This window comes from Gracilinanus agilis, chromosome 2 (assembly GCF_016433145.1).
Source record: "Gracilinanus agilis isolate LMUSP501 chromosome 2, AgileGrace, whole genome shotgun sequence".
Classification (NCBI taxonomy): Eukaryota; Metazoa; Chordata; class Mammalia; order Didelphimorphia; family Didelphidae; genus Gracilinanus; species Gracilinanus agilis.
In genome coordinates, this window is record NC_058131.1 from 537358285 (window position 1) to 537385418 (window position 27134).

At 35.9% G+C, this 27134-nt stretch overlaps 1 protein-coding gene across 2 annotated transcripts in view; it reads right to left on the bottom strand.

Moving 5' to 3' along the window:
- Positions 1–27134, bottom strand: part of FMN1 (formin 1) — a 537406-nt gene that overhangs the window by 127318 nt on the left and 382954 nt on the right. For both annotated transcript variants that reach the window (XM_044665142.1, XM_044665143.1), the window contains one exon: positions 24504–24624. In XM_044665142.1, coding sequence (XP_044521077.1) covers positions 24504–24624 — 121 coding nt within the window. The remainder of the gene's footprint in view (positions 1–24503; positions 24625–27134) is intronic.

The window sequence follows — 27134 nt, forward strand, 5'->3', positions numbered from 1 at the left end:
CGCTTTACTGAGAGCTGTTTCACCCCCTTATAGCATGGAAATGCCCCAATCCCACGTACCTTCAATGCTGTGCCCTGTTGAGGGGTCCCTTAGTTTGTCTGGATTTGTTTTTATGTCTTCTTGAGGAGTTCTGTATGTGTGGGTTAGGAGAGGTTAAGCAGGTGCTTCTGCTTTGATGCCATCTTCTCTTATGTGATTCCTGTCCATGATTTCCCATAAGTTCACAATTGTGGGCTAAGCTAAAGACTGGGGTCTTTCTTATTTTCTCCATATGTTTTGGGCACTCAAGTAGTCTCTCTTTTATTCCTAGCACCCTTCACAAGACCAGCAGATATTCATTTTTGATAATGCATTTCCTTGAGGATACCATGCTACTTATGACCTGTGGGGCTTTGGGCAAGTCATAATTATTATTTTCTGTTCTTCAACTTCTCATCTATAAAATGAGGGATGTTGAAAATAAAAGTTCTTCTAGGTCTGAATGTATGATCCTAAGAATTTTATGAGTGTTTCTGAAAGTATCTTCAACTTCCTTGAAGGCTTAATATTCAGGAGAGGAACTCATAAAGAGGTCCATGAGGAGTTAGGAGAGAAAGAGTTATGCCTGCTATAAATCTGAAGCTCCCAAACTTGAAGTTAAGGAGTGGGGAAATAGATTAAGATGTGGGTAACATGTCTTATAGTTTTTGCCAAAGTAAATTTATTTAAACCAGAAACTCAGAGTCTTGCCTAAAATTCAGCGTACTCAAAATTTGGCTAGCTGACTTTAAGGACCAAAACCTGAAAGAAAGAACTCATTCAGGCAAGAGAGGGAGGAATTCAAAAGCATAGATAGGTCTGAATAGTGTGAATAATGAATCTTAGGAAACAACTGTATTATTTGAATCCACACGGTGTATTTCCATCAAGTTGGAACCAACTAACAAGGTTTTACAGGTAATCATAATTTTGAATAGTGTGAATTCAAATAATATGGCCATTTCACAAGATTCATTATTCACTCTAATGGGGACCAGCTGGATTAGGTCCTAGTTTTTGGTATATTTATATATAGAACCAAGATGAATAATTGATAAGCACATTGAAACTTTTTAATTTTTTCCTTGTTTATAATGTCAATTTCCTATGTTTTTCTTTTCATAGCCCAAAGTAAGGGCTAAAATACTGGAAAGAATGCTTTTGCTGTTTTCAGGGAGCAAGATAAAAGAAAAAATCCAAATTGGAAAAAACAGGATCATCCAGAGAGCTGAAGGGCAACAAGAAGTTACCATTACCAGAGAGTTTGCTGACTCAGTCATTTGATGAAAGAATGCAAACTCAATTGGGGGAAGCCAATAGGGGGCATTAACAAGCCAAGAGTGGATCCTGCTAGTGAAAGAAGAGTATAGGGTCATGGGGGTACAGTATGACAATTTATAATCATAGGGGTTTACAAAAAGAAAACATCTTTTTGGTGTGCTAACAGCCATTAAAGACCATAAGCATCCTTCATAAGCCATTTATTTGTTCAGTAAACAACCCATCCATTAAAAATAGCCAGATGGTATAAATGAGAAAATTGGAAAGTTGTCAGGTTTTTAGAGTTTAGCTTTGGCACACAAAAATACAGAGAATACATATATACACACATGTTAATGGGGAGATAGCATAAAGATGAGAGAGAAATATTGATATAGATGAAGTATAGCTTGTTTAGGGGTATTGAGTCTCATAATAGGGATGTCATTCTTTTCTGAAATAAAGTGATTCCATGGATTTTTTTTCTCTTTGCCCAGAGACCCTCAAAGGTCTCAGATGGCAAGTGGAGGCAGTGAGGAATGTCCCTGACAGGTTTCTATTGGATGTTTCCCAATGATTGAGGATCCATCACCTTCATAGGAAGATTATTCTGCCTGTGAAGAAGTTTTAGATATAAAGCCACCATCTTCTCTCTTGCAACTCTTGTTAGAAAGGTCAAAAGGAAATGGACTTAAATTCTGTCCTCTGAGGCCAAGCAAAGCAAGTCATATTTTTCTGTTCCCTGATGGAGCCTTTCAGATATTTGAAGAAATTTTCTACAGGATATACATCGTTTTTCCCCTCTTCAATCAAGCATGGCATGATTTCTATTTCATATACTATATTGCAGGCAAATTTTGAGACTACTCACAATTCCCTAATTTTAGCCTGCCTTTTTGTACTTTCTTCATGTCTGCAATGTTTTTTCCTCATGCTTTCATTGGTTAAAATCATAGATACTACATTTAGAGTTGGAAGTCAGCCAGTCAATAAAATAAGTGATTGACCTTTGTTGTATGAAGACATAATCTCCTAGACTTAAGAATTGGAAGGTCTCTAAGATATTGAAGCCCAGAGATAGGAAGTGAATTTTCCAAGAAAACAAAAGTTTTAAGTAGCCAAGTTGATATTTGAACCCAGATCTTCTAATTTCAAATCTATTCTTTTCACTATATCATTCTGCCTCTCTTTATTTCCATCAAAATCCAGTTCTATTATTACACCTTTCATGAAGTCTTAAATGATTTCTCTACTCCTAAATCTCTCAAACCATTCTATCTGGATTTCTCTTAGGTATTAATTCCATAATCAAAGAAGGAAGAAGGAAAAAAGCAAAAGCATTTTTTGTATCCTCAGTGTTTCAGAAATTATGCTAAGTGTATTACAAATACTATCTCATTTGATCCTCAACAACACTAGAAGGTAGGTACTATTGTTATCATTTTAAAATTGAGGAAATGGAGGCAGACAGAGGTTAAATGACTTGTCCAGCAATATGCAGTGTCTGAGGGCAGATCTGAACTCAGGTCTTCCTGACTCTTTGGTCCAGAACTCTATCTACCTTACCGCTTGATACTTATATTTGGAAAGGGCCTAAATAAATTTTGATACTATTTTACATATAAGGAAATTGAGGTAAATGAAACGACTCCCCACTGGTCACACAAATAATAAATAATGGAGTTAGATTTTGAATACATGTCTTCTGACTCAAATGGGCAGTTAGGTGGTACAGTGTATGGCATACCAGGTCTAAAGTCAGGAAGACTCATCTTCCTGAGTTCAAATTTGGCCTCATACATTTATTAGTTATATGTCCCTGGGCAAGTCACTTAACTGTCTTTGTCTCAGTTTCCTCATCTGTAAAAGAGCTGGAGAAGGAAATGGGAAGTCACTCCAATATCTTTGCCAAGGAAATCTCAAATGGGACCATGAAGAGTTGGATATGACTGAAAAATAACTAGATTTGACTTGAAGGGGAATGTTTCCTGTGTTCTAACTTGTCCCAATCTGAATTAAAAAACTGGTGCTCTTTTCATTAAACCTTCCAACTATGGAAACTGAGACCTCTAAAGTAAGTGGTTTTGTCTATCCTGAAAGGAGAAAATGGTAAAGGGTGATTTATAGTTCTCATGAAGTTAGAATGAACAGAAATGGGATTTAGTTGAAGCATTAATTGAATTTAAACAAAGAATTTATCTATGTAGACTACTATGCTCCAAAAGCTGGGTATGGGAAGCCCTTGGAATCTTTTTCTTTTGCTTTCTTTCAGGGTTGATCAACTTCCAACTGCCTATGATATTTGAGGTGTGTGCTCATTTGGAAGAAGGGGGAGAGATGAGATACCTTTTTGGAGGCCACTTCTATATAATTTATTTCATGTAAACCTTGTCCCAACACTACCACTTGGCATTCGTCTTGAAACAAGATATTTTTCTAGGGAAATTCTGGTTGGAAGGAAGAAGCACAAGTTCCCAGAGTGGACACTCCTTTCCCCTAGAGAAATGTTCCGCAAAAACCAACCCACCATGAAAGTTTGAGCTCAGGGGAATCCCATGACGCTGATTCACTCCACAGAGGGAGGCTGCACAAGATCAAATTCACCTTAGTGTCCTATGATCATGGGCATTTTCGGTGAAGAAACTTAAGCTGAAGTGACAGGGCCAAGTGAAGACATGCCAACATGCTTTAAGGCTTTGGAAAGACTTGCCAGGCAGGGCCACCAGCTACAACCTTTGCACGAAATTCTCCACAGAGCTATTCAACAGTTCTCCCTATCAAACAATGCATCTGAGTCAGAATTTCCACTTTGTTGATTATACTCATGCTGAGCCTTGGTCTGAGAGACATCAGCATTTGAATAATTTGTATTAAGGACCTATTTATTAGGCCCAAACTCATCAGTAGGTAGCTGCCTCCATGGAATGCTTTAAAAGGTTTCAAGAGGCCAATCTGCTAAAAAAAATTCTTCTCCACTGGCTTCATTGAGCAACGAAATGCCCACCATTGGAGATATTCCTTTAGAGACTAAAGCACTGACTTCTGAAGGTTCCTGTTAAAATGAAAATATGTTACTTTGGAAGGGTAGCATATTAATGGATAAGCATTTATAAACTCTTTAGAATTATCTGATTAGTTAGAAGAAAGCAAGCCCTCAAGGTGATTCCTATAGTGCAGGGGTCGGCAACCTTTTTGGCGGTGAGAGCCATAAACACCACATTTTTAAAAATGTAATTTCGTGAGAGCCGTACAGTGCTTACAGTCTGCACTCCTGGAACAGCGTCTGAAAAAAAATTGACTTTATGGCTCCTGCAGAAAGAGCCATATCTGGCCCTCAAAAGAGCCAGTTATGGCTTGAGAGCCATATGTTGCAGACCCCTGCTATAGGGAATTTAGTTTTAATTGGAGTGGGGAAAGGGATTTAAGAAAGATCTTAGCAGTTTGACCAATCTAAGATGTGAGTATGCAGTCTGAACTTGTGCTGATTTGGTAAAAGTTTTGTTTAGGATTACTCTACTAATGTAAAAGAGCTAGAGCTCAGGCTCTAAATCTGATGAATGGGTTTCAGAGAAGAGAAGATACTCAAGGACAACTAGGTAGCACAGTGGATAGAGAGCCAAGTCTGGTGTCTGGAAGACTGAGTAACACTTCAATGAGGAACCTCACAATGGGATAGTTTTAAAAACAAATTCAAAAAATAAACTATACTTGTCACTCCATGTTCTACGTCTATACCTTTGCACTGTCTGTCTTGTAGGTATAGAATGCTCTTGACATTCCTGCCTTTTTTCAAGATTCAGCTCAATTACTCTGCTAAAATAGTATTCTCTGGGTCCCCTTCTCAATCCTCACCCACCAACTTGGAGTTTCCCTTCTACATGGCATCTATTTTGAATTGACTACTTATGCATTGTCACCCTTATTAGTACATAAGTTTCTTGAGGGCAGGTATGGTTTTGGCTGTTTCCCTTTTGTAGGATTAGTATTTAGTGTAGTGCCTGACACCTAGTAAACTCCAAAATACTTGTTTGTTAATTCATTGAACTAACCTAACCCAAACAAAATGATGCTTTCTTACTGGTTGAAACCTCTGATCCCTTAAGATATAAGATCAAGAAATTTAATCTTAAGATAAAGGATCTCAAGATTTAAAACAAATATAGGTCTTTAGTCCATTTCACTATCAAAACAATCACAGCTGACTATAGAAAAGTCAGTGATTAAATACCTAAATACATTAGCAAAAGTAACCTGTTTTTACATGACTCAACTCAAGACACCTGCAAACCTTCTGCTATCACCTCTTGGCTCACCTTCCCATTTCTGCTTTGATTAGTCATGCTTAATTATAATTTTTTAATTTTTAAAAAAGTTCTCTGAGAAACATAGAAAAAGGAAAGATGAGAGTAGAAGAAGAAAGGAAGAGGAGCGGGAAGGAAATAATGGGGATGTGTAAAGGGGAGAAAGGGTGAAGAGGAGAATAAAGAAAAGAGAAAAAACAGGAAAGGGAAGAAGGGAAGTGAGGGGAGGGTGAAGAAGGAAGTGTGGGAGGAAGATAAAGAGGTGGAAGTAATAAAAGGAGGTAAAATAGTGAAGAGAGTAAGGAAAAGAGGAGTGGGGATATGAAGGAAGGGGAAGAGATAAAGAGGGAGGGAGGAAGGAGGAGAGAAAAAGAGTGGAGAAAAGAAAGAAGAAAGTGAGAGTAGAGAAATAGAAAGGGGGAGGGTAGAAAAGGGAGAAGGAGATTTTGGTAGAGAAAAGCAACAAGAGCATGAAGAAAAAATGAGAGAGGAAAAAAGAAAGGAGGGAAGGAAAAAAGGAAATGGAATATTGAAGGGAAGGAGGAGCAATAGAAAAGAAAAAAGAGAGAAATCAAGAGAGAGAGAAACAAATAGTAGGGAAGAAAAGAAGTTGGAAAGTTATTTTAAAAATGCAGAAGCCAAACTACCGGATATGCCTTGTCCCAATAGTCCAAAATTGGCTATGGGAACCACTGGCAAAAGGGGAAAGCTGGAAGCCTCTGATAATCAGTTTGCCACTGTCTTCAGATTTAATGCAATACTTGGCTCAGAGACTTCCAAAAAATCCCCAATTCTAGCTGAAATATTTACAAAATCCTATGTGTCTCGCTTAATGCCTATTAGGCAATCGTCTTAAAACTCCACAGATACTTGTAAATCTGTCAGGAGAATTGAGGTTTATAAACAAGTCTTTGTCAAAAAGAAGACTGCACTGTCAATCAGTTGGAAGCCAATATTTCTGAAGACCTTACTGAAACCAAATGCAGAACCAGAAATAGTTCAATATTGGTAAGTGAGATTGGACGATAGCTTGACTTGCCCTCTATTTTCAGTGGTTTTAATGGGAATCCTTCAGAGGTGACCTCAACAATTTTAAAGTCCTACTCTCCTGTAAACTCATCACTGATCCTACCCCATTCTTGAATTAGGGCATAGTGAAAGTTCTTTCCAATCACCTCTGATAATCTATGTCTTTCTTGCAAACTAGATTAGCACGAGATACTTCAAAGAATTTTTTTTTCCTGTTACAATTCCTTTCCTTTGATATTTGAATTGATTGGAGGATAGGAAATACACTGAAGAGTAGGAGCACTTAAGGGAAAGCCAATGCTAAGAAGAAAGAGAAGGCAGATAATTCAGAAAAGGTCAGTTTAGGAATACATTTTATGTTCTCAGTCCTTTGGTTTTGTGAAGAAAATTGTTGTCAAGTTCAAGATGAGAAAAAGCAAAAAAGCAGAGTAATGGTTTAGTACTTTTTTTGGAACTCTATTAATTAGGTACTCATGATATGACTAGAATTATAGTGCTCCTTTATTTATACTCAATTGTATTTATTTTTAACTTCCTTGTACAGATTTTTGTATACAAGGTCCTAAACTAACATCTTTAGATTGGTACTCCAGAAATATTCATTTTAAATCCTTGTTGATTGATCACTTTAAATTTTTATAAGCAAGCGTACCTTTACAGGTATTTTAATGAGTTATTATGCATAAAACTATAAATGATGGGAATATTAACCAAATGGAGAGATTATACTGCCAAAACAAAGTCTAATTTATGTCATTTGACATAATGGAAAAGAGCTAGAATTGAACATCTAATGGAAATATATTTTGCATGATAACACATATATATATAACCCAGATCAAGTCATCTGCCAGCAATGGGAGGGGAAAGCGAAGAGGGGGAGGGAACTAAGTTTGATTATATAACTTAGGAAAACCTGTGTGGAAATTTGTTATTACATGTTATTGTTAAAAATATCTTAGAACTGAACCTCTAACTCTGAATTCATTCTCTTATTAAAAAGAGCTAACCCGTTCTCCAAAAGATGCTTAGAGATCACTGGATATTTCTGAGAGAAAAATTGAAAAACAAAGCAAAAACACTTAACTAGGTTGAAAAGGGATATGTAAAGTCCTAGATACAAAATTATTTGTATTTACAGATAACAGCTTTCTTATCATTATAATTTTTGGTGTTTGTTATAGATTTGTATTGATCATTTAGTATGTAGGGATTTTGACATTTATAAATAGCAATAAAAGAACTAAAATAATCTTTTAAAAAACATAGATACAGGGCATTGACAGTTAATAAACCTCCCTTTCCCATCAACTTGCCCTACTCTATTTTTCTCCTCTTAATTGTGTATATATAATTATTATGTCATTCTTCTCCAGAAATCTAAGAAAGACCCTAAAAAACCTTTACTGGATGCTTTCTCTTACTATAGGTACACTCTAGAATGAGTTATTTCAATGACCCATGGGTTCGAGTTGTAGTACTGGAGCTCTAAAAAAGACTTTTTGTCTGACTAGGATCATAGTATTATATATTTAGAGTTGGATGGCATCCCAGAGGCCAATTTTTGCTGCAATTTTACTGACAAAGAAACTGATGCTTATTGAGGTTAAATGAATCAACTAATATCATACAGGGAGCAACAAGCATAGCCAGAATTTGAATTCAGATTCCTCTACTTAAAATCCTTAACCATTTCCAATATTTTCTCTGCCTCCTTTGGGGGAAGTCTACATAGGGCACATAATTTGCCATGGGAAGAAAATATCTTAATATTGCTACATAATCTACAAACCATCTCGAGATCATATAATTTGACAAGTTAGTTACCTTTTGGGTTTTTTTTTTCTTTTGAAACATAACCCTGAAAAAGGAATACAGCTATATGATGCAGGTATAAGATATCAACATTAGAACCATCAGGTAAAGGACAGACTAAGCAGAAAGACTACATAAGTGGTTTGAAATCACCATACCAGGGTAATAAATGTTGTGTCCTATAAGGATGATATTAGAAATTAGGTATTGTTATATTAGTTTAGAGATAAGAAGTGAAGAAACTGGCTTGAAGAAGAATGGAGTTTGAAGCAGAGCTGAGAGAGTGTCAATTTAAAATGTTGACAGTTGTAATGGTTTTTCTGTGACAGTTATTCTTTCTGGGTGTGGCAGGGGGCAGTTGGCAGAGTCACTCACAGAGACTTTCTCTTCTGTCTGAGATAAAGAAAGGAGAGAAAAACCTGAAGGAATTGTTTTCCTTTCCCAACTTGGGAAACACTAGTGACTATCACTGTTTTTATAGATTGTTTTAACTCCAAGAAGACCAAAGAAAAAACTAGTCTTTGGTTTGAACTCTGAGCCTACTAAGGATCAGAGTCTTAACTTGATTCTTGTTGAGACTCAACCATCTAGCCTTGGTTATCTTTATAACTTGAAGGTGAAGTTAAGAATTATAAGGATAATAGTGGTAGTTTATTTAGAATAGTAAAAATTTGGGTTAGTCAGATCAGGAAGGATTAGTGTAGCCTGTGAAAACAGGAGAAGTGGTTCCTTGTGGAACCAGGGAGTTTTATTTGTGTGGAGTTAGAATCCCTTAGAGTTAGATATCTTTTTATCCTTATGTATTTTAACAAATATTTTATTTTTATAACAAGAGTCTCTTTAGTGTCCTTGTGCCTGGCCCTGAAGAGAAGTTCACTTATGAACTTCACTTCACTGATATAAACTGAAGATACTTTGCAAGCACAGTAAGCAGAGTATTAAAAATCAGTTTATAATCCATAATAAATCCATTGCCTATATTAGTTTTACAGTCTCCCTTTTATTTTTACAGTCCTAAGGGTTGACAAAGCCATCAGCAAGATATCCAAAGTCTTAGGATTTCTAGTCTTCTTTAATGAAATTAATTTTTAAAAATCATATAATCATGACTATAATTATTATTATTGTGGAAATAGCTTAGGAAAACTGGATGGTCAATCTTGTTTCTAATACACAAGTCAATAACCTTTTATTAAGTACCTATTAAATAAAGGTGGTTCCCAAACTTCTATCAATCAGATAATAAATACTGACTAAATGCCTACTATATGCTAAGCACTAGGGATTGTTATTGTTCATATTTCCTCCTCGAGGAGTACCCAAATGATATCATTATATTGTAGTTAATGTACAGTGTGTCTGACTATGGCTGATCAATTGAATACAAGCTCAGAAGGATCTAACATGCGTTGGACACAAATAGTCTATTATACCAGATTTCTGGATTTGTGCATTTTACACTTCCCTTGTGCTACTGCAATTTTGCTTTGCTCATGGAACATAGCACTCTCTCTCTGATAGGTGGTCCTATGCCAGCATCTCATATGTCTCACAATGGATATTAAAGTTCTTTAAAGAAACCTTGAGAGAATCCTTGTGCCACTTCTTCTGATCTCCATGTGAGCATCCACCTTGATTGAGTTCTCTGTAAAATAGTCTTTTAGGTAAACATGGATTTGGCATTCAGGCTATGTGGCCAGCAGAAGGAGTTGCACTTGTGCAGTAGTTTGAACGCTTGTCAGTTCATTGTAAGAGAAGACTTATATGGAACCTTATCTTGCCAGGTAATTTTCAGAATCTTCCTAAGATAATTCAAATGGAAGCAGTTCAATTTTCTAGTATAGCACTGATAGACTCTCCAAGTTTCACAGGCATATAACAGTGCAATCAACTCTTTGGTATGTAGCCTAATTACTTATTTTCTCCCACACTTTTCTTTGGAATCTCCTAAACACTAATCAAGCACTGGTAATGAGTGTGCCAATTTCATCATCCATGTGACATCTCTGGACTGCCAAGCTCATTCACTTATCTCATAGGCATTCAAAATTTCTTCATTTATTGTAACCAATGGTTCTATGTATGGATGATGCTGTACCTATTAGTAGAGAGCCTCTGTTTTCTTGGTGTTAATGGTCAGGCCAACATTAGAACAAATGGCAGAGAACTGATCCATACTTGAATAAGGTGGAAACAAAAATAGTTAAAAGATAGTCTCCTCTCTCAAAGAGATCACAGTCTAATAGGAGAAACAACATGCAAACAAACTTTGTATAGGATTAAATGGAAATAATCAATAGGGATTAACAGTCTCTGTAAGCAATAACAATCCCAAACAATCAAAAGGGAATGTGTTAGAATTAATAGGGATTGGGAAAGGCTTCTTGTAGGTGAGATTAACCAGGACTTGAAGAAAATCAGGAGAAAGAGTGATTTAGTGAGTAGTAGGTCCAAGGCATTGTTCTCATCATTTAAGGAAATGCAAAGATAAATTTATCTTTGCCATTTGAGAATTTATGACCTAACAAGAGAGATAAGTGATATACATTATATAAGTAGAATGAAATGAGTGCCACAAGAAAGGTGCAACTAATTATAGCTCATATTTATGTACCATTTTATACAATCTCATCTGATCTTCACAACCACCTTATGAGGCATTCAGGTATGATTATTTAAATTTTATAGATGGGAAAACCAGGACTTTTATTGATTTGCCTGAAATCATATTTTTAGTGAACAACAGAGTTCAGAACATGTTTTCTGTCTCCAAAACCAGGGAAAACTACCTTTTTGTAGCTTTCAGAAAAGAGATCACTTCTAGTTTTGGGGAAGAAAGAAATCATAACATTGAAGATTTAGAACTGGAAAGGACTATAGAGACCATCTACTTCAACCCCATCATTTTAAATGTGGGGAAATGAGGTCCAGAGAGATTAAGTGATGTGAGCCATTAAAAAAGCAGACATGGTTTCTGAATCCAGATCCTCAGATTCCAAATCCAGCACTTTTTCCATTGTACTGCACTATCTCCCATTAGGGAAGATTTTATAGGTCACATGATATTTGAGTAGAGATGGATATAATTTCAACAGGTGAAGATGAGGTGGGTCTGAGGGGCAGAGGGAGGACATTCTGGGAACAGAGAAAAGCTTCACCAAAGGGAAAGAAGCAGAAAATCAGATGCAAGATCGGAACAATCCATTTTAACTTCTAGAGGTGGTTACAGAAAGGACAGTGCTGTGAGAAAATAGATGATTTGTAAGAGTGGAGATAAAGCTGCAAGTGGTAAAGTGGAGCCATGGCTTAATTCCAAGATTTTTGTTTTCACACTTAAAGAAAATATTAAGACAAACATTATTCATTCTCTTTCATTTTAGTTATGGGGTAGAAATACATAGTGTAAAATGGAAGAACTAATTTATCCTTCACAGTAGAGTTGCCATAGTCATGGCTTTATAGGATTTTCAATTTAGAAACCATCCAGTTCAACCCTTTACAGGTGAGGAAGCTGGGACCCACTGGGATTAAACAATTTGCCTAAAGTCACCCAGGTACTATGCAATAGAGACAGGAATCAAATGAATGCCTTTTGCTTCCAGGAGATTTACTATATATTTCCTCCTTACTATACACTATGCTTACTCTCTCCTTAGAGACAGCTCTATCTGAAAATGCAAATTTTTTCTGGTAATTAAATAGATGAACTAGGTCTCAGTTTTCTTGGTCCTTCTTTCTGCACAACACAGTTTGTCTTTGAAGGCATTCCATTTGGGAAATATGTGACCTTTCCCCATCATACTCCATTTAATTGAATGCTTTGCCTCTAAAGTCACCATGATGCAAATCAACATTTTACACCCACTATCTTTGTGAAATGCTTAATCCTGTTCTTTTAGTTTGTTTTGTTGAAATCATTTTGCAAACATAAATCAAATCAAAGTATTTTTTATTTAAAAAAAACACTTTGCTTGCAAAACTAAATATTTTTGACACCATAGCAACATGCTTAGCACTCTGGCTAATGTACTGGACCTTGCGCTACAGTTTAGATTTTAAAAAACCACTGGCAGAAACTCATAACTGGAGAGAAAGAAAGAAAAAGCTAATAAGTTAGACCTAGCCAATAGCAGCTTTAAAATCTTCTGGAGATTGCTAAAAAGAGGCAGGTTTATCTTATGATTATAAAATTTTTATATGGAGGATTCTAAAAAATATATATTATTGTCATGATAGTGTGGCATATTAGAGAGTTGACCTCAGAGCCAAGAAGATCTGGGATCAAGTCTTGACTAATGTGTATTGTCTGTGCAGCCCTCAGAATATTACTTAACCTCTCAAGGCCCTTGGAATCCCATATGGAGAATATAAAGTGTTGGAGGTGGGGTGGGGAAGGATGGAACATGGATAAGAATTATATAGGGTAGGTGGGCATAAGATTATAAATTATACAGAAGGTATAGACCTGTGCTGGTAAAGGGAGTTTCCTTACCTGGTAGTTCCTTTTACATTTCTAATTCCTATACCTAGTATTTTTTCTTCCTTCTTTTAAGGTTTATTATTGTTTTGAGCATTTTGTTTTTATATTACAAAAATTTACAGATTAATCCCTGAGAGATTTCTTATAACAAAGTGAATCAATTAAGTAAAACCAATTACACAGTGATCTCATCTAAAAGTGCATGCAATATTTCTCTACCCTACTTCTCTATTTAAAAAAGAGAGGGGGGAGCAAAGTAGCACAATGAATAGAGCTCCAGGCCTGGTGGACCTGGGTTCAAATCTGGTCTCATCCACCCCTAGCTATGTAATCTTGGGCAAGACACTCAATTCCGATTGCCTAGACCTTTCTGCTCTTCTGATACAGAATTGATATTGTTAAAATCATTATATGGGATAAGTTGGATGCCACCTTGACTGACAGGGATGGCAGTTGAGAGATCGGTATGTTCCCAGGTGCTGTGAGCCAGGGGCAAATGTCAGTTGACCCCACCCTATAAATACCACTTAGGAATTACAATTGGAGGTCTCAGAACTCAGAGCTGGGACTGGGGCAAACTTCTCCTGGAGCAAGAACTGGGAGAGGGAGGTGAAAAGTCAAGGATGGTAGTAGAAGAAGAAGGTAGTCTGGAACCTAAACCTGTATCCTGTGCTGGACTGAGAGAGAGTTAGTGATCCATCAATATTATTAGTAGCAGAGCTGAGAGAATACACAGATCATCAATCCACATCTACATCAATAGCCTTCCCTATTCTCTGACTTGGCCGTGGCCAGGTCAGGTCAGAGATAGTGAGAAAGTGAAGATCTCAAGCCTCTACCAGCCTAGCAATCTCTAGTCCTGATCAACAATTAGCTTAGTAGCCAAATCATAGCAATAGGGTTTCCAATCCCCAAACCTTGTTATCCTTTTCCCATCGATAGATAATACAGTGATTTACCAACAAGTACCTTCCTGAGTGGTTATTCTATCACAGCCCTTGGGAAGGGAGAACTAATACTCAGTCAGATACCAATCATTTCCAAAGCCAATCAATAGTCTATTGACAATTGATCCAACCTCAGGTTGGGCCTAGGAGAGGTTAACCATCTACTTAACCTCTCAAGACGTCCCAACGTGGGCAACTGTTAGAAAGAAGTCAGTGACAGGTTTAACCAACAAAGCCTGTCATGGAGAAGAGGGATAGATTATAGCAACAGCTATTGTGAGAGGAGTGGGTGTTCCTCCTTCACCAACTACATCTGGCTTAGGCCTTGGACCCCTGATCCCTCCTTCATTCATACTATCCCTAAGATCTACATAACAGCCATCCTTTATATCTGTAGGAAGATCTATAGGGACATGGTAATAGTAAGAGGAGATATACAAAGAAAGAAAGAAACAAGTTCAGATCAGAGATCAGATCAATCCAATATATATATATATATGTATATGTATATGTATATATATTTATATATACTTTCCCATCATTTCTTTTTAACAATACTAAGACAGAAGGTAAAGGTTAAAAAAAATACAGAGAAATCTATTTTCTCTCCCTTCCAACCCTATCTTTCTAGGAAAAAAAGAAAAGAAAACTAATTTCTTGTAACAAATGTGCATAGTCAGAATGCAAAACATTCCCTAAATAGCTATATACAAAATGTATATTTATCCTCACCCTAAATCCATTCCCTCGCTTTAAAGGATAACATGTTTCATCGCTAGTCCTCTGGGATCATAAATGATCATTAATAATGATTATAGTTCTTGCAACTTTCAAAATAGTTTTTATAGTGTTGTTTTAATTATATAAATTCTTTTGGTTCTGCTCAATCTATTCTTCATCAGTGTATAAAAATGGTCAAAATATTCATTTTTATAATATTAATGTCATAGTATAAATTATTCTATTTCTGCTCATTTCACTTTTTATTAGTTCATAGAAGTCTTTTCATGCCTTTTTGAAAGCATCTATTTCCTAACTTTTTGTAGCTCAATAGCATGGTATCACATTCATTTACCATAATTTATTCATTCATTCCTTAATTGTCATACATATTCTTGGTTTCTAATTGTTGGCCAACACAAAAAAGAACTGCTGTAAATATTTTTGTACATGAAGGGACCCAAAAGAGATCAAAGAAAGAGGAAAAGGTCTCTATCCCTATTATTGAGGAATCAGGTTAGTAAGGATTCATTCATTCATTTACTAACCATTAGACATCTACTATATTAGACACAAAGTGAGTACAAGGATGCCTATGACAAAGTCCATCACAGATAGACAATGTCTAATGAGACAGCGACCCATGATATCTAGGACAGATATGTCCCGGATGGAATAGGACAAAATGAATTGAAATACATGTCAGAAATCATGAGGTCCTTCCAATAATACCATTTCTGATTCATAGCACAAAAAACTTCTCTTTTAAATGCAAGTGTTCTCTCACTGAATGATTACAAAACTTAAAACACTATAGTCAGTGCCTAGGATTGAATAGGAGAAAGTGAATTGAAATATATTTGGGAAACTATGAAGTGATTTCAATCACATCATATCTGATCTCTAGGACAAAACCCTCTCTTTTTAATGCAAAGGCTTTCCTGTGATATGATTACAAATCTTAAAACTCCACAGTCTCTGGGAAACAAATGCTTATGGATATTTCAAAGGTGGAGGGAAAAAACTGACAGACATGGAGGAAAGAAATAAATTGCAACATATCTCCACTGACAACCTGTTACAAAACTTAAGGGGCAAGGGATAAGAGAAGGAATGTATGATGGGAAAAGGAGGTAGGCTGGTCATAAAGCAAAAGTGAGCAATCACAGATGGATATCCTGGGTTGTGCACTGTTTATCCTAAATATAGCTTATTTGTACATAGTTGTTTACTATGTTGTCTCCCCTGCTAGACTATGAACTCCTTGAAGACGGGGACTGTCTCTGTCCTTGTTTTGCCTCTTCAGTGCTTAGCAGAGTGCCTAGCACATAATGGATATTTAATAAATAATAATTTTGTAAAACCCTTACTTTCTATCTTAGAATCAGTACTGTGTATTGGTTCCAAGTCAGAAGAGTGGTAAGGGCTAGGCAATAGGGTTAAGTGACTTGCCCAGGGTCACAAAGACACTAGTGTCTGAGGTCACATTTGAACCCAGGACCTCCCATCTCTAGACTTGGCTCTCAATCCCCTGAGTCATCTAGCTGCCCCAATAAATAATTACTGATGTGAGTGCTTGACATATAGTAAGTTCTTACCTTCCATCTTAAAATCAATACTGTATATTGTCATTTAGCTGTCCCCTACTCTATAATATTATAGCAATTTATCTTTTCCTTTAAAAAACATTCACTTGTTTAGAGCACCTTGACCTTTCCTTTGTAGTGGTCATTTTCTATATTTTCTAATTTATTTATGATATGCTTAGGACAAACCATTCCTATGACCACTTTAAGGGGAAATGTGAGAACATAAGCATAATCATCATGATTTTCTTCTTCACTGTAAATGATTTCTCTTAGAACATACATACAGAAACATGCGTACAAACAGAATCACAGACTTCTACCTCCTTCCTGATGATCCTATCCAGGCAATTAAATATTTTAGTATTGACTTTCCCTTCTCTTCTCCATATATCCCCTCCAGCACTTTGTACCACAGAATCTCTGATGCTTTGATAAAAAGTATCTGATCCGCCTTGGTGATTGCCAATGGGAAGTTTCCAATTTTGTGACTGGTTTCATAGCATCAGATGGTTGAGAGAAAATGGTAGCCTTGTCTTTGGACCCTTGCTATCAAAAGGCATAAGTCCAGGGGATGATCTTCTGCCCAGCTTGGATTCTTTCTCTCCTTCCAGTCAGATCTCTGAATGGAATGTTAGGAATCTGTGTGCCCACATGAAGGGGAACTTTCCTTAGTCACCATCTTGGTGAAGTTGATGACTCCTCTAGAAGATTTTTAAAAATCTAGATGTTTAACTATTTTTGAATCATCACTCAGACCTCATCTCTTGATCTTGTACATTACTATTACATGAGACTTCCTCCAAAACAATGTACATTCCCTGGGCTGACCATCTAGTACCAATAAAGTCTAAAGACAATCTTTATTGAAAAATATGCACAAGAAATGTTCATACCCCAAAAATCATTTGAAGCAAGAAATGGAGACTAGAACTGTGACTACTTTTATAAAGGAACTCCTGATTTGCAACACTTCCTCTACAAGATCAGTTTGACACCCTCTCTAATCCCAGAGAGTTAGCTCTAGAGCACTGAAAGGGAAACTGACTTCCTGTGATCAATCACACAGCCAATAGAGGTCAGAGGCTGGACTTGAATCCAAGTTTTCCTGACATTGAGGCCAACTCTATTTACAATGTCATACTGCCTCTCAATCAGGTAAGAAATATTTATTCAAATTAATTAGCCATTAAGTATTTATTAAACTCATACTATGTGCCAGGTACTACACTGAGGATATGTTGAGGATACAAAGAAAGGTGATCCAGTGGACAGATTCATCAAAAAGATGTATCTTCCTAATTGAAATCTAGCCTCAGACACTTATTAGCTGTGAGACACTGGGCAAATCACTTAACCCTGTTTGTCTCAATTTCCTCATTATTCCTCATCAGAATAAATATATTTTCAAGGTGGGATGAATGGTCAAAACTTGTTCAAGACTTGTAACAAGACTTTGACAAGGTTACATGACATATTAATTTCAAAACAGTTAGTTGCCATCAGATGTAGGGTGAGAAATGTTTTTTTTTTTTTTAAGCATGGATAGTTTACCTCAGTTTGCTCATTTGTAAAATGAGCTGGAGAAGGAAATGGCAAAACCACACCAGTATCTTTGTCAAGAAAACCTTAAATATGGTCATGAAGAATAAGTCACAACTATAGTATTAAATAACAACAGAGCTCTCATTACCAGATATTTACCCAAATAATAAGTTCTGGAGATATTAAAAGCCAGTTTTAAATTACATGCAAATAAGCCATTATAACTAAATGGCACCCATTCAACTTTGAAAGGAACTCAAGAATTAAAATTGGTAGAGATTCCGGTATGAATGTCTAAAATGTCCCTATAAAGGACTTTCAGATCACTATCTTGACTGCTATCCATAAGAAAAGGCCATTCAGGAATAAAGAAGGGGTAAGTCTCACTTCTTCACTGGACAAGCTGATGATCACTAAACAAGTTTAAAGGATTAGAGAAAAAGCAAAGCTGTTTATTTTAGGAGTGGTTGTGATTCATTAAAGCACTAGAGTAGCTGCTGAAAATAAATAAATGTTTTGAAGGGTGGGGACAGTTGGCCAAAATTCGGTCAAGACTTTCAACTAGCCTATGACGAGGTTCCACCACAAATTAATTTCAAAACAGTAAGTTGCCATCAGATGTGGTAGTGAGGAAGATGTTTTAACATGAATAGTGAATTGGTTCAAAGACCAGAGATCAAAGATAAGGATGAATGGATAGTTCCCAGATGGAGCCACGTAAATAGTACTTTCTTCTATAGGACCATTTTTTTGTGTACCTGGGTTTTTGAGACTTACATTTCACTATGTCAAGGATATGTGAGTCCTCAGGGTGAGTACTTTCTCCACAAATGTCAAATGTAACCCTGTTTTACCTTATTAAATCTTCAGGAGTTTCTATGCCTAAAAAATCCATTACCCTGGGGTCAATGTGGTGATAAGCCTCTCCAATTATACTTTGACTGGTCTGCAGGTGAGATACAATCCATTACCAAGTCCTTTTCTGAAGTTTTTTTTTTTGTAAGTTAGTAGGAGCTACCAGAGCAAGTCAAGTCAATAAGCATTTGTTAAGGACCAATGAATGTGCAAGACACTGGGTTAAGAAGATATATGCTGAAGATACAAAAAAAAGGCAAAATAATATATTAATATTTATAATAATAATAAAGCCCATACACACCAAGCCAGTCTTTGCTCTCAAAGAATTCAAATTCAAATAAGGGAGATAACATGCAAAGGACTATGTACAAACAAGATATAAACATAAGAAATTGAAGATCTTTCAGAGAAGAAAGGCATATATATTCTGGGGTACTTGGAAATAATTTTTACAGAAAGGCCAGTCAGGGGAGACAGAGATGAGGAGATGAGGGGGGAAAGTATTATGCAAGAAAGAAGACAGTCAATGAAAATATACAATCAAGGAGATGGAGTGTCATGTGAGGAACAGCAAAAATTTTAGAGTACATGGAGAGGAATAAGGTGTAAAAAGACTAGAAAGTTAAGATGGGGATAGGTTAAAAAAGGGCTTATATAATCCTAGAGGTAATAGTCAGTTACTCATCTTTTCGGTTCAAATCTGGCTTCAGATACTAGCTATGTGACCCTGATTAATTTGGTTTGCTTCAGTTTCCTCTCTGTAAAATGAGCTAGAGAAGGAAATGGCAGACCATTTTAGTATCTTTGTTAAGAAAACTGCAAATAGAGTCAAGAAGAGTCAGCCCTGAGAAACCATTTGTTGAATGGGGCGAGGGGGAAGAGCAATATGATCACTTCTGTACTTTAGAAAGATCAATTGAATAGCTGAGTCTTGAGCTAGTAATCTTTTTACTCTCATATCAGAACCCAAGGTAATTTAAATGACATAATCATTCAATAAACTATCAACAAGCACTTATTAAGCATTTGCAATATTCTAAGTACTAAATATTTTGGTAGGAATTAAGTGAAAGATTCTTATGCAGAGTTTTGAAAATTGCCCTAGCATAAAGAACCTTAGTGAAGATGGTTATATATTCCTAGTATAATGCTATCTAATGAATTCTTTTTTCTTACCTATTTTAAAATTTTATTATTTTTTTCATAATATTTTTCATGGTTGCATGATCCATATTCTCTCCCTCCCCCCTCCCAGAACTGGCAAGCAATTCCACTGGTTTATACATGTCTTAGTATTCAAAACCCCTTGGTGGACTCTTGAATGAGCACCAATTACTTGGGACTTTAATTTCCTATGTACCTAGGCTTATTTGCTCAAACACTCAGAAAAGTGGATTTAATGGGATTCCTCTGAAAATAGAAATAATTTTTAGATATAAACTGAAAAATACGCAATTTATCAAATAAAACACATGAACCATGTACATCTGGGGCTTTTTTTATGGATATCTTTCAATTGAAACAAAGACATTATTCAATTTAACTACTCACTTTTTGCTTTATCGCTTTTGTTTTCATTCTTTTACTAAGAGCATGGTTATAAGACTACATTTGAGTTGTGTATACATATTTTGGGAAAAAATTATAGCCTATATAGACTTATATGCCATCTTAAAGATAAAGTACAAATCTTGTCATCTGATTTCGAGGACAAAATGGTAGAAAAGTTCAAGGAAAGACCACTCACTATAGCCATCACTGAGATAACTGAGATGATTTCCATATAAGGACAGTCTAAAAAATAATATAATCCTTCAGCCTGAAAAGATGAAGATCAAGGCAGGACAAGGTCAGAATATATAAAATTGTGGATAGGATGAATAGGATCCCATGACTTTCCCATAAATGTGAGAAAACAGCCCCAAAGTATTTCTTATTGGCACATAAGAAAGGAAGTGGTTCAGACAAGTGTGAAGAAGTATCTGGAGAAAATGTCAACATACTTAGACTAACCCATCCCGGAATAAGAAAATGTATAATCCTAAATCATGAATAGGACTCTCAGACAGGAAGGTTTTAACATATAAGGCTGAAGGGTGAATTACTAAAGAGCCCATAATGTGCACAATAGTTATTGAAACAATCAGATGCAGCCTTATTAACTCATTCCTTCTCAAAGCAGGATTTAGTGTACTACTGACTAATTTCCTACTTTGTCCCTAGATCCATGCTTTATACGCAAATGGCTCTCAATTCAGACTGCTGTCTGTTTTATAAATATTTATTTTTTATTCTAAGATGAGCTATTTTAAGTATGCAGGCTTCTCAAGGCTCTTCTGGGCAGTTTGTATCTTATGCGCCAATAAACAATACTTGCTCCTCTGAAGTCATTTATTAAGACCTGTCATCTATACGGCCAAAATGAATTTTTCATATGCCAGAATAAAATATCACTGTAAGATTGTGATAAACAAATGTGGACTTTTGGAGGGGTTAACTGACTTCCAAGTTGCTTACAGTCAGACTGGTGCTATTTTGGCATGTATAGAGGTCCTAAAGTCCATAGAACAACTGTACTAATCCAATTCTTTTCCATTTATAATAAATCCTGTAGGAGAAATGTGGCCAAGGGATGTCTGTCTGTCTCTCTGACAGAACAAGACTAAGAACCAGTGGCCATGGTTTTTAGTCTCCGATCTTCTAATCTGTATTATTCAAGTGATAGTTATGACATTTTCTATGTCTTCAGAGGTCTTATCTGAAAATAAAAGTGCTTTTCTTTCTAAAAGGATTCTTAAAAGATGACCAAAGGATAAATATCTAAATTTTTAGAATATAAAACACAATGGCAATGGGGAGGGAGGGAATCTGTGTCTGAGTAGTTATCCCACTCTGAATAGGAGTAAGGTGCCATAAGGTACCTTCAGGTAGGATAGAGACACTCCTTGGACTGAATTCTACCTGGGATCATTTTTAAACCTATGGTAACAGTGGTAGTAACGACGAATTCCTCTTAATATTTTCTTGTCATTTGATCTCCTCCCAGACAAGTAAGTAGTTCTTGGCAAATCTGTCTGCTTATGACAAGAAACTATATATATTTATTCATGTCACATTTATCTTCATTGTTTTATGTTATGCACATGTCTGTGTTTTTCTTTTCCAATACTCTTATGTCCCTCTCTACATTCCCTAAAGTGGACTCTATATTCCTTAAAGGATGTAGGTGATACCTGTTATTTCCTTTGCAACTTTTCACAAAAACTACATATGGCTCTGCATATAATGGGTGCTTAGTAACTCTCCACAGGATCCTAAGATTTAGAGTTAGTCATACTTGTATGATACATTTCAGCTTACAAAGCACAAGAAATTATTTGGTTCAATACCTCATTTTAGAGAAGAGAAAACTGAATACTGAAAAGATACAGAGACTGCCTAAGATCATATATACAGCAAATAACAGACCTGAGATTTTATCTGACACCAAATTCAAGATTCTTTCCACCGACTACCTAATTTTCTAACCTCTTAAATTGGTGTATTACTAATAACTACTTCTTAGGGTTGAGACAGCATTTGTAAAACACTTTGTGAACCTTAATTCTCTGTATAAATACTAGTTATAATAACTAGTATTTATTATATACATTTTTATATAGTATAATTATCACTATTGATATTATACTCTGTATTATTGACACTTTGATTTAGTACTAGCTATTGACAACATCTATCTTTGGCTTATGTGTAATTACTAATGAAATTTAGTTTAAATCCTTCTGCTAAAGTGCAACATTTTACTCCAGCTAATGCTATTCAAATTATTTACTTCTAAAGGACTGTGCCTGCCTAGAGAATTAGGGCCTGGTTGCTTCTTGGGATTTGCTAATCACATCTGGTTTAGCTTTAGATATTTTCTGGGGTTTTGCCAGCAGCCACGACACTTTAATGGCTACAATAAACCTCAGAGCCTCATCAAATCTTTGCTGTATGTGTGAAAATTATGTCCTCTTCAATTAAACATTTAATCTGAGCTCAAGCCGAGGTCTTATCGACAGGGAGGTTAAACCTGAAAGGGAATGTTAGATTAAATAAACCGACCATGATTTTAGCCAGTAGGCCCAGATGTTAGAGAAAAAGAAATTCATTAGAGAATCAATGGTCCACATTTTCTTTAAGTATTTACTGAGTATCTTTTATGTAGAAAAAATAAAAATGAAAACAACGGCATCTCTAAAGATTAAATGGGCATTTTTTTGTTTATGATCTCAATGTGGGTAGGGGGGCGGGAAAGAAACATTGGTTTAAACACGTATTTTTAGTATTTAAAATTCTTTGGTATGACCCAGTACAAAAGAGAAAAACATTAGAAGCAATACCTCTAGCTTTCTCTGTAAGGCCACTAAATTAGAGCTGGAGGGCCCCCATCATTTCCTAACAATCAACTAAGAAAATTGTCAGCTAGTCAATAAGTGATCCTCAACTAGACTCCTGTGTTTCCCTGGAGGAAACACAATAAATCAAAGTAGGGAGCTCCAGTGGAAACCACCACCTTCCTATTCTTTTCCCCGGCACCCTCCTGCTTTTGACTTTTCAATTTATCATCAGAATCACAGGGATGTCAAAGTGAGGCAGGAAGGCTGAACAAGGCAGCCCCCGGATGGCAAGTTAGGGAAGAGGAAAGATCAAACGAAGATCAGGTTTCCACACAAAGGACTACATAAGAGGGGAGACCAAGGGTTTTACAGGGGCCAAGAGATGAGAAGAGATAGAGCACTCTTGGATGGCTCTATTGAATAAACAAGCACTGATCTCCCCCTATCATTGCTGACCTTTGCAGCTGTCCTGAAGGTAGATTCAATCATTGCAACGGGGAAGGATAAATTGCTATATGATGGCTCTCTCTGTTTTCCTACAATAAGAAATTGAGCTGTAAGCTCAACTTGGAAGAAGATAACACCATCAGTTCTTAAGGAATTGGTAAGGGAAGTGCCCAACAACTGCAAGTTCCTACATTGCATTTCTAAATAAACTGCCCATTTAGTCAAATTCACTCCTCCAAGTATATCAAAAGAGGAAGGAACTCACATGTTCCTTCAATAAAATTTATAAGATGTAAGTATTTGTTTGTCACCACTTCACTTATTTAAACAAGTTTTATGCCTAAAGTAAAAATAAATGGTTATTTCTGCATCTGGGAGATGATTATCCCTATTCTATTTCAAGTTTCAAGCTATGACTAGTCAAAGAGTTAAGTTTCTGAGCTCCCTCCTACAATAAACATTTTTTTAAATGTTTATTTTATATCTTAGCGTAAAAATTTTCCTAGCTGAAGTTTTTCATTTCCTCAAACTCCTCCTTTGGCACACAGAGTTCCATTTCCACATTAACATTCTTCCTAAGTCCTTCTTACAAGTCCTCAATTGTACTTATACCGGCACTGAGGCATCTTTATGTTCTTGGGCAAAAGGATGTCTCCACAGTTAAAACCCAAGTCTCTGGAAATGCTAGAGGAAAATTTCTGATTAAGGAAAGCATATTTTCACCATTATAAAAAGAAAATTGGGGTAGAGGGTCCTCCATTTTATATTAATTTATTTCAAAATGTGAAATAAACAAATAAAAACATAAAAAAGAAATATGGTTAGGTTCTTGTGCCTTGCGATAGTGCTCCCCATCCCATTTTACATATGTATCAAGTATGAACAGTTACATATATGTGTATGTAGGAAAAGTATAGTATGGGTATGACCTAAAAATCTTTAAAACTACTACACAAAAAAATAGACTGGGGGAATGGAAATTTTCATAAGGATTATGGAATATCATGACAACCATACATCAACATATATCAACCCATAAATAAATAATCCTGCTAAAAAGTTGTGTTTTTTTAAAATGCTCTCAATTATTATCATAACAATGGAAAAATGCCCATTACCTTCCAGTTGCCTCTTCAGCTTTCTCAAGTCTTTAATGAGGTCTTCAAACTTGACTTGGGCAGCCAGAAAGAAATCCTGTGGTTCAGGGAGAGGAAAAATACTCTTCTCTGTTCCTGCCTCCTAAAAAAAAAAATTGTATACACAGAGAGAGAATAAATAAAGCACAATCCCATAGCATTACTTTTAGCTAGACTCTCAAAGGGGTGATACTGGTGGGAAAATAAGACTTTTTGTTTAGTGTTAGAATAATAATCACACTGCTTTTCCCTTTCTAGATATGAACTATGTTCCCTTTCTCTTTACTTTTGTTTGCGCTAGAATATTATTTTGTTCTTGTTGGCCCTGTGAATCTACAGACATAGGTTGGATCCTATTTTGCCTTGTAAATCAAAAAGATAGTTGTTAGTTATACCCTGACCTTGGAAACTCTATTTTTAGGAACAGAGAATTAGGCACATGAGAGCAGTTCAAATTTAAGGTACTTGTTCCTCATGCTGACAGTTAAACAAATTATCATATAAGTTTCTTAAATAGATTGCTTAGAAACTTACTGGACACTTATGTACACATAAAATTCATGCAGTCTTCCTACACGCCTACAAATAACTTCTTTCATTTCCTTGATTTCCCATTGTGATAAAAATTCCAATTAGGTACATTTTTTATGCTAGAATCAAAATAACTAAAAGGCTTTTCCAATTGTTTTTGGACTCATTCAAAGAAAAATTTACTGAAGGCATGTGTGGACAAAGTTTTTACTAACTTTATAAATACTCCTCATATTCAAGGATGTCTTTGAATGGAGGAACAAATGTGAGAAACATTTTGAGATTTTGTGAAAGAAGTCTTTGGTGTTACAAATAAGCCGATCCTTAAATGTGCTTTCCTTATGACAAACACTGGCTCATCTTTTTCTGATTATAATGGCGAAAGCTTTGTTTTGTCTTGGTTGCAATATCAATTTCAAATTTCACAGGTTAATCCAAGAAAGACTCTGCTTTCTAAAAGATTACCCATTTTGGGAGCCCTAGCTTTTCAATTTTGTTTCATTTTCCATCTTCTGTTAATTAAAACTTTATGAAAAGGGCTAAGGCACACAGGTGCTCTGCACTGGTAGGATGTGATACCTAACCAACAAAGAAGTCTTAGTGTTTACTGATTTTTTACTTTTCCCTCTCCTTCATTTTCATTCAAGAACCATACTATTTTGTGAGTATCTATCAGGTAATAGAAGAGGAAGGTTTTCTATTGCTCTTAAAGTCCATTGCTCTTATCTGCTTTAAAAGCCTTACTTTTCCTCATGAATTTGGGGTCTTCCTTTTTTATAGCACCTCTACAGTTATTATTGCAGCTAGGTAGCTCAGTGGATAATAGAGTGTCAGGGCTACAGCCAGGAAAATTAGTCTTACTGAGTTCATATCTGGCCCCAGACACTCACTAGCTGTGTCATCCTGGACAAGTTACTTAACTCTATTTTGCCTTGGTATTCTCATCTGTAAAGTGAGCTAGGAAAGGAAATGGCAAAACACTGCAGTATCTTTGCCAAGAAAACCCCCAATTGGGGTCATAAAAAGTCAGATAAGACTGAAAACAAGTGACCAATAACAACAGTTATTATAATTATGGGTAATAATAATGATGATGATGATAATTTCCTTTTAATAAGTTCTCATGTGCCTTAGTATGTACCAGAGATCATTGTGACTTCTCAAAGGCTATACCAACCAAATATGAGCTCTGAGAGGCCCTCTCAGGATGTTGCAACTTTGAGTATAGGTCCAGTGATGACCTGGGTATCCATCGTCTAAGGATGACTAGATAAGTGTAAAGAAACATCATCATCAGAAAGTTGGCTTCCAAGACTTTTTGTTTGTTTGTCTGTGGCAACTTTTAAATTAAGGTGGTAGGGGAGGGGAAAAGTTCCCATATTGATGAAATCACAAACCATTTATTTATTTATGAGAGCCAGTGTTAGAATAATAGTGGATGAACCATGAGACTTAGTTAGGAAGACTCAATATGACTCTGGATAAATCATTTAATCTTTCTTAGCCTCAGTTTCTTATCCCTTCTAGTTCTAAATATGTGATTCTTTGATTTATTAATTTCAGGATTTGCAGGACAAATGATGATAGCTCATATTTATATAGCTTTCTAAGGATTTCAATGTGCCTTACAAATATTAATTAGTTTAATCCTCACAACAACTCTGGGAGATAAATGGTATTATTAACCCAATTTTATATATGAGAATACCAATGCAAACATAGGTTAAATAACTGGTCCAGGATCATACAGATGGGTGTCTGAGACTGGATTTGATCTCAGATCTTCCTGATTCTAGGTTTAATGTTCTACTCAATGAACTATCAGCTGCCTCATTTTCTTGAAATGAAAAGGAAATGTGGAATAACCACAAAAATTGTTCTTTATGACTGAAATGTTCACCAAAAATCTCCATAGTGTTCTATGCTCTGGGTAATAAACTGAATTCCTTCCTTCCCACCCATTTTTCAATCCAACCCTGGATTCTGAAAGTTTTAACAAGATAAAATGACAGTAAGACAATCAACCCTATTAGTAGCCCTTATGAAAATTCCTCCATCTGAGAAAATCCTTGGAGAGCATCT